The sequence below is a fragment of the Rhineura floridana genome, chromosome 1 (genome assembly GCF_030035675.1).
Source record: "Rhineura floridana isolate rRhiFlo1 chromosome 1, rRhiFlo1.hap2, whole genome shotgun sequence".
Taxonomy (NCBI): Eukaryota; Metazoa; Chordata; class Lepidosauria; order Squamata; family Rhineuridae; genus Rhineura; species Rhineura floridana.
Window position 1 is genome coordinate 177,225,916 of NC_084480.1, and position 8,834 is coordinate 177,234,749.

Here is an 8,834-nt window from a genome sequence, read left to right on the forward strand (position 1 = left end):
TGCCCCGCCCGCTCTCCTTCGCTTGTTGCAAATTGCTGCCTTCACTACTTTGCACCTGCTCTGCAAGAGGGTGCTTGTGAGCTTTCTTTCTTTCTTTTTCTTGTTGCGAAAATGAGTGTAGAGTCCTACCGGTTTCAACTGTCAATGCATCTTTACTGTATGCGACTGAAAGCAGTAGCCCCCACCTTCCCAATTTCAGTTGGCTAGGAATAGCGGGGCTCGGGGAATCAGCAACAGAACCACAACACAAAAAGGAAGGGATTCTTTGAATCCAAGTGCCACAATAGCTTTCAATAGATTCCCTTTGGTAAACGCATGGCGCTGTTTGAATCAGCTGCCACGAAAGAAGAATTCGATTAGTTGCACGGGTGTTTTGGGGGGTGGGGCCTTCTCTATCTTTTGCATTCAGAGAGGTGTGGGATTTGTTTTGGGTGTGTTTTTTTAATCCCAGGGTTTTAGCCATTTAATCTGTGATCTAGGTTATTTAAAATAATCGTGTTTTTATTTTATTTTTAAATCCAGCTTCAAAATTTGTAGAAGAGGCAATGGGCATAAAATTATAACTGGGGCAAACAGCAGCGTTCCATCACTATCCTTAATCCGAATTAGACTTCTGGGAAACGGCATCTGTTATGTTCGAATTAGTAGGGAAGGGGCTGAGTGTGCAGCGGAGGAGGTCATTGAAGGGACCTGTTGAGATAATATGAGGACTCCACATATTCAGGATTCACAATTAGGATTCATAGGATTCACAATCCTAGTACAGTACTTGGATTTAATGGGGATTCTGAATTCAGCAGCATTTGTTTCCTGCTGATACGACTAAGGGTGAGCTGGAAATTCCGCTTTCTCATCCTCCATTCCTCTCAACCATTTTTAAAAAGCGATATCCAGTTCTGGGGAAACCCCGCTGAAATCACTGGAGCCTACAAAAATGCTCCATTAATCTCAACCGGGTTTGCTCCGGCTCCGTTGAGGCGGGTTTAATTTTTCTTTCTCTGATGGGGGATTTCACAAGTTTTTCTTTCTTCTGCCGTTTGCCCATTGCTAGAGGCTAGAGAAAACATTGCATCCGTCCCTTGGGAAGCAGCCCTTTCTCTTCGGCCTGGCGACATCATCAGACCCCAAGACATCGATGCTCTTGCTCACTTCAGCACCAGGGAGGAAAACAGCTCTGGGCTGGGGAGGCTACGAGCAGCACAGCCAGGGCCTCTTCGACGACTGCCGCTCGATCTTGCCTCCCTCTCCTTTCCAAGAGAAGGGAAAGCCACTTCTGAAGGAAAGCCTTTCTGCGACCTAGGGCAAAGCTTTGGAAAGAAAGCTGGAGAAAGTCGAAGGCCTCCGAGCGGAGCTGGTTGCTCGGCCTGTTGATCAGAATGGCTCCCCAGGGTCAGCCTGCGACTTTGCTGAGGCATCAACGGAGGGAGGCATCTCCAGAGTTTCTGCAGCCGCTGCCTTGTCTGGAGAGGGAGGGGACAGAGTCCCCTCCCCCCCATGGTGCATCGCCCCCACAGCAGCACGTGCCTCTTGCTCCTCCAGATTGGCCGCGGTTCGCTTTCAATAGCAAGAGGTTAATTTCTTTGACAAAGGTGACAGGGAGGCGCGGGGGGGGGGCAGACAGACTCTTTTCTTTCGCTCCTTTTGGCTACTTGATTAGACCCCTTGATTTAGCATCAGATGTCAAACAGCAAAGTGCACGGGCTGGATTAAAATGCATGAGCTCCCTCCGGCCCCCTCTTTTCTCCCGCTCCCTCTCTGCCAGAGCCGCCAAGGGCGCCTTCATCAACTTTAAAGAAACTGTATCAGAATGGCCGGTCCGCCATGAGCCCACTTAAACCGAATTAGTTGGGTTTTGAACCAGCTGGTGCCTTAAACCCGAATGCACTGGGCATAATGCAGGAGGAGCTCCTCTGATAGGAAGCCCCAAATAATATCAATGAGGTTTACGCAGGAGAATTTCCTGCTGGATTGAGCCAAGCGAGCCTGGCCGAGTTGAAGAAATTTAAGCCATTTGCACCCCGCAATAAAGCCGACGCATAATTGTCCTAGGAACTGCATTTGTGCTGGAGTGAAACTGTTCGCTCCAGGCAGACATTGGCCCAGATCCAGCGAGTGTAGTGGTTCCGGAAGGTGTTGTCTGATGTGGCCATGCGAGCCTTACATCTGTGCTAGCAGGAAGGATGGGAAAGTACATTGCGGCCAGTGCATGGTGCTGATGGATAAGGCAGAAATCTGGGTCGCTTTGCGGGTCTCGAGGCGCACTGCAATATTGGCGGGCCAATTGAACCTCAGCTCCTGGTATGGAGAGAAATCTGCTAAGCACGGGATCTCCCCTGTTGGGTCCTTTTGAGCATCCCTTTACCATAACCAACTTAAGGAACTGGAGGGAAGAGAAATTAACCCCCCCATTCAAAAATTAAATAAAGGCTTCTTCGCATATGACAACCTTCACGTGTAGGCCTATCCTAATGTTTTGACGTGTGTTCAACTCGTTCAGTGCAGTCACGTTTGCTCAGAAGCTAGTCCCACTGTCTTCAGTGGGTCCTACTCCCTAGCACGTGCGTTTGGGGTTACAGCATTAAAGGTGCGAACGTAGCAAACAAGTGTTGGAGAATACAGTAATATAGCCACCCATCAGACAAGACTTTTCGCAGCTCCCTGTTGAATGTCAGGCCTGGCACACCGAGCTCTGCTCCCGCGAAAGAGCCACCTGCCCCTCGGGGTCCCTGCTTCCTTCCCTAAGCGCCAGAGTTGGCAAAGGAGCTCCCTGGACAAGCGCAAATCGCCAGCGCCTCTTAGAGATTCTCAAGACACCGAGCGGATTAAGTCCGGGACGAGGGCAGAGAGACAGAGAGAGAGAGAGAGAGAGAGAGAGAGAGAGAGAGAGAGAGAGAGAGAGAGAGAGAGAGGGGCGAGGTTACCCCCTGGGCCTTTCTGCAACGAGGCGGCGGCGGCCCACCGCGGTGGTGACCTGGTTTCCGCGGACAAAGACAGAGCCCCGCGACACGACGCAACAAGCCGCTCTGCCTTTGGAAGCACAACAAGCGGCGGGAGGCGTGGCCGGGCGCGCGCACGCGCGCTCCTCACCTTCCCTCCCTCGCGGGACTTCGTGCGCCTCTCCATTGGCGTTGCTTTCCTCAGGATTTTCTCTAGCTCCAAAGCTCCCTTAAACAATTGGCGCGCCCCCCTCTTCCTCCTCACTTTTCGTGGCTCTCTCCTCCCCCCCTCTTCTGCATTTTAAACACTCTCCTTGGACATATTTCGGGCCATTCCTCTCCTTTGTTACTCTTTTGCTCCCGGAGCTGCGGTTAATTCTCTCCCTCGTTCCCTCCCCGCCCTCGCCGACACACTCGGGTGTCCCCCCCTCCGAGGGGGTCTCTTATTGTCATGCTGATAGATATTTCGATTTGGCAGCTCTTGCGCCCCCCTGGAGGCGAGAGACAAAGGCGAGGCACGTGCGCCTTCCCATAGAAAAGCAGCAGACCGTGAACGGAGGCGGAGCAGGGCGTGTGCCTCGCTGGGGAGAGGGGCGGGCGGGCGGACGGGCAAGGAGAGAGAAAGGGAAAGGAAAGGAAAAGAAAGGGGTGGAGAGAGAAAGAAAATAAAGAAAAGGGAAGCGCCAAACCCCTCAGGTACATCTGTTGCCCTCTACCTAACTGAGCCACCCGCCCAGCGCGCGCCTGCCCCCTTTCCGCCCGCCTCAAAGCCCAGGGAGCAGCCGCGAGAAGCGCTGATTGGCTCCGGGCGGAGCAGGAGGCACGAACAATGCTGTCCTCCCCCCTTAAAAAGCGGGCGGCGAGGCTGGGCGACTGGGGGGGCAACACCACAAGGAGCAGGAGGCGGCGGTGCGCTGGTGGGGGTGCCCGGGGAGCCGCACAGGACGAGCGCGCCAAGTAAGGCCGAGGCTCCCTCTCTCCCTGACTGAGCCAAAGCCAGCCGCGTTGGCGGAGGGAGGACGGACTGACGGGAGGAGAAGCGCTTGATGGTGGTGCCGCCGCCGCCGCTCCGAGGCTGAGGCAGGCAGGCGCCTTGGCACCTCCAGGAGCCGCCCGAGGATGCCCCGGGGCTTCCTGGTGAAGAGGAGCCGCAGACCCACGCCCATCTCTTACAGGACGCGCTGCTGCTGCCCGGCGGCGGCGGAGGGAGGCGACCCAGTGCAGCTTTTGGTGCCCCCGCCGATCCCTCCTCAGTTACCCAGCTCGGGCTTTGCCTCGGAATCCCCGGAGGTGGTGCCTCTTCCTGTGCCGGCGGTGCCGCTGTTCGGAACCCCCGACGGCCCCTCTGGTCCGGCGACCCTGCACAGCCCTGCGCGGGCTATCAGCGAGGAGCGCAGCCTGCACCTGGGCTCGCCTGTTTCGGCCGAGTCCTTTCCGGCGCCGGAGCCTCTGTTCTTGGGCTCTGGGGGAGAGCTCAAGCTCTGGGCGGTCGCAGCTGCAGCTGCTGCCGCCGCCACCGGCCCGCCGCCTCCGCCTCCTCCTCCTCCTCCTCCTCCTCCAGCTCCCCATCGCAGCCATGGGCCGAGCCAGAGCGCATCCAAGCGCCCTCAGGGCCGGAAGGCCAAGGCGGCCCGCAAATTGCACTTCGAGGATGAGGTGACGACGTCGCCTGTGCTGGGGCTGCGCATCAAAGAGGGCCCACCGGAGCCTGCCTTGACGCCTCCGCAGCAGCAGCAGCAGCAGCAGGCGGGCACTGCTGCAGGTTGCCGGACGGGAAGCGCCCAGCCGCTGGGTGAATTTATCTGTCAGCTGTGCAAGGAGCGCTACCCGGACCCGCTGGCACTGGCGCAGCACAAGTGCTCCCGCATCGTGCGCGTAGAGTACCGCTGCCCAGAGTGCGACAAGCTCTTCAGCTGCCCGGCGAACCTGGCGTCGCACCGCCGCTGGCACAAGCCCCGACCCCCCAGCGCCCCGGCCGCCAAGGCCAAGCCCGCCCCGGACGAGCCTACCAAGGGAGGGGGCAGCGGCAGTGAGAGGGACACGCCGAGTCCCGGGAGCGGCGGTGGCAGCAGCAGCAGCAGCGGAGGAGAGCCAGAGGCCGGCGCCGAGGAATTTTCCTGCCCGCGTTGCGCCAAGCGCTTCCGCCGTCAAAGCGCCCTGCGCAAGCACCTGCCGGTCCACCACGAGCCGATCGAAGGGCTGCCCCAGCCCCGGCAGCATCCCGAGCCCTGCTCCGAAGAGGCGGCGGCGGCAGCAGGCCACAGCCCGCTGAGTTTGCCCGGAGAGTGCCATCCGTGCCCCGTGTGTGGCGAGACCTTCTCCAGCAAGAGCGGCCAGGAGCGCCATCTCCGCCTGCTCCACGCCGCCCAGGCCTTTCCCTGCAAGTACTGCCCGGCCACCTTCTACAGCTCGCCGGGCCTGACCCGGCACATCAACAAGTGCCACCCGTCGGAGAACCGGCAGGTCATCTTGCTCCAGGTGCCCGTGCGCCCAGCCTGCTAGAGGGAGCCCAGCTGTGCCTTCGCCTGCAGCACCATCGTCGCCCGCCCCCCGATATGCGGGACGGAGGGGAACCACAGGACTTCGCAGCCAGCCTGCCCCCCCAATCCGGAGTCAGCTCGCAACCACCGACCCTCTGCAACCATCGCTGCTGTTGCCGTCGTCCCGTAGGACTCTCTTCCTTGTTGCTCCTGTACATCCATCAGATGGTGTTTAAGGCCTCTCCCTCCCTCTTTTCTTATGCTCCCCTGAAGGCGCAGACTCTGGAGCTGTCCCCCTCACACACACACTACTGCACTCAAGGGGGCTACTCCAGACTCCAGAGTCTCGGGGTTGGTTTAAAGATTCCCTTTCTTTCTCTCTGTCTCTCCCCCCCCCCAAGTCAATCTTGAGGAATTATGATGGATGCCTTTACATTTCACAGGCTATGAACTGAACCTTTACCCACTTGATTAGCTTTATTATGGCTTGTGAACCGCTGGGATCTGGCTTTACCTTTTTGGTGTTTTTTAAGTTTTATTTTGTATGTGAACAAAATCAATCTGCTTAAAGATATAACTTTGGTTAGTATAGCCACAAATGCCTTGACTTTATTGTTGTTTGTCTCCAGAAAAAAATGTTGTAGAAGCTGCCTTAATACTATGACATGCCAACCTTTTTGTGTTTGTTCCTTTTCGAAGTAGAACCATATGTTGACGCTTATGTGTATATGTTGGTTTATGCGTAATTGTTATTTATTGGTTATTTATTATTAATTATGGTGTTTATATCATTTTTGATGTGCTTTGCTTCTCTACTCTCCCCCTTCAACGCCCTTCCTCCTGCCATTTCACTGTGCATCTTTTTTTTTAAAAAGGGATCTGTTGAAAAGGGTTTAACTTTTATACCTATAATAAACATACAATTCTTAACCCTTTTCTTCTTGTTTCGAGGGCTCTCAGATAGCTCAGCTTACTTTTAGATGCAATCTCTTTTCTACACACATTATTTTCTTAACTGTTAGCTATTTATAGAATGCTTCAATAGAACTGTTTTAACTGTATAACTATTTACTATTCAAATAAAAATATTTTCAAATTCAGATACATGTTCTTTATTTATGCTTCCATTTTACATTCATTTTGTACCGCAACCCTATCCATGTTTACTAGAAAGTAAGTCCCATGAAGTTAAATGGGGATTCCTGCCAACTGCATATTAATATTCCTACTATAGGATTTTTGCATTTTTAGAATGGTAAAAGTCAATCCACTGAAATACTTTTAAACTGGTGGGCCTGAATTGGCCTGGTAATTATTAATTTTCCAGAGGTTAAATTTTGATGGAGATCCAGAATTTAAAGCTAAAGGCCAAGGCTTAACATGGATTACCAGGCCTAGGCACTGACCAGCCTCTCTTCCGTTCCGTGCCTCAACCCAGGAACATATAAAAAATAAATGAAAGTGCCCCTGAGAGAGTGCAGAGTGTATTTCCCCCCCCCCCCGCTTGTGACCGCACCAAACCTCAAGGACTAGGGAGAACGTCTTTCAGGTCAGAGTGTGGGCATTTTCAGACAGACGAAAGTCCTTAGAAATTAAGCACCTCTAATGGCAGTTAGTTGGATTTGCTTGGAAGAGTCCTTTAGAGCTTCGAGCTCCGGATGCTGGAGACAGGAAGGATCCCCCGGCATTTTTTGCCCTGCCTTGTAGCTCACTGGAAAACTCTCTGAAGGACTTTCCAAAGATGTTTTTCGGTGTTTAAAGTTGTGCCGTTCATCCAGTGTATTCTTCCTTTTACTGCTTTATCGCTCATAGCCGAAGAGAGCATTTAAATGTTCTGAACATATCAGTATCTTAATGAGGAAAACCAAATTAATTTCTCTTCATTTGGTTTCGCGAACGCTTTGCCATTATAGCTTGAGGGCTCTTTGTTCATCTGGCCTGTTGGGAGCCAGCCTTGACCAGGTGGGGTGAGCACTGCCCCTCCTCGCCCCGACCCTCATGATGCATTCAATCATGATGCATAAAGAATGGCAGGGAGACCCTGCCTAATCCGGGGAAAGAAAATGTGACCAGTGGAGAAGTGCGACAAACCCACCACCTTTCTGCAGGTTAACTGGAAAGTGAATCCTGTTGAGTGCAATGGGGTGCATAGGATTGCAGCCTGATTCCAAAGCATGCTTACTTCGAGGTGTCGCTTATTTCACTGTGGCTTCCTTCTCTGAGGTGAACGTGTATAGGAGAAAGGACAGCAGCGGAACACTCTCCAACCCCAACCCAATATTACTTTTACCCTTTCACTGAACTCTCCGAGGGAGGGCATTGCCTCCGCCAGTGGCCTTGCACAGCGCTTCAACCTCCCTAGGGCATGGGACTCCACTGGCGGGCGCAGATGGGAATCCAGCCGGTCCCTTTGATCAACCAGATCAAACGCTTATGCTGCTCCCACAGCGACAGCGTCTTCTGGGAGGAGGGCACAGAGCTGGAGGGCAACCCTTCCACTCCAACAGTCTTGGTAAGCTTTCCTCAGCATTGAGTGGCATTCAGTGCTATTTCTACTTAGAGTAGACCCACTAAAGTTAATAGACATGACTAGTTTAAGCTCATTAATGTCAAAGGGTTTATTACACTGACTTGAATACAGCCTATTTCCTCCATATATGTCAGATTAGGAACAAATTTTCCCTCTAGACGTCTGTCTTTTTGGTTATCAGAATACGCTTAAAGCACCTAGCAAACCACCACCACTACCCCCGGCTAGAGGTGAGCAACAGGCCAACAAGTAGGCAAAGCTCCCCCTCCTTTTCCTGCTAGGCGCGTCTCAATTGGAGACGAGCAACGCGTCGACTGGCGGGAACCGGAACGTCATCACTCTTCGCAAGCATTTTGGAGCAGGCTGCGTGGCAGGGGGTCAGCTGCTCGAGTTTATGCCTAAGAAACGCCTTCCTTGTCAAAGACAATCCTCCGCGTTGGCCTTCCTCTACAAATGCAGCTTCCTCCAAAAAAGGGAGGGTTGGGGGCCGAAACGATTTGGGCTGGCATCCGCGAGGCACTTTTCGCTTCCCACCGGCAACAGCCTCCTTCCTTCCCCGTGAAACAAGGTGTGAGGCGGGAGATCTCTTCTGCCTTTGCAAAAATGAATGGCGGGGGTCGGGCCCTCGATTCTCCCTCCTTCTTCCAGTGCTCTTCTCCCCAAAGCCATTCGTTGCACATCTACCACACAACATATGGCCGGTGGCCTCCCTTTCTAATAAGGGGTGGTGTGGAAACGGCTTAGCGAAGCATCGAGCGCCGGCCTGGGAGGAGAATCCTCCTTAGCCAGGCTCAGCCTACACCGCCATTGCTGGCTGGCCCTCTCAGCAGCGCCGTCGGGTTCGGCGAGATCGTTCAGTTGCCCACTCCTGTTAGAGAGCAGGAGGAC

The 8,834-nt window shown here is 53.9% G+C and overlaps 1 protein-coding gene across 1 annotated transcript; it reads left to right on the top strand.

Moving 5' to 3' along the window:
- Window positions 1-3,701: 3,701 nt before the first annotated feature.
- On the top strand, window positions 3,702-6,471 carry INSM1 (INSM transcriptional repressor 1). The gene has a single exon (XM_061635906.1). It carries the CDS (start codon window positions 4,056-4,058, stop codon window positions 5,436-5,438), a length of 1,383 nt encoding a protein of 460 aa, XP_061491890.1. The 5' UTR covers window positions 3,702-4,055; the 3' UTR covers window positions 5,439-6,471.
- The last annotated feature ends 2,363 nt before the right edge of the window (window positions 6,472-8,834 follow it).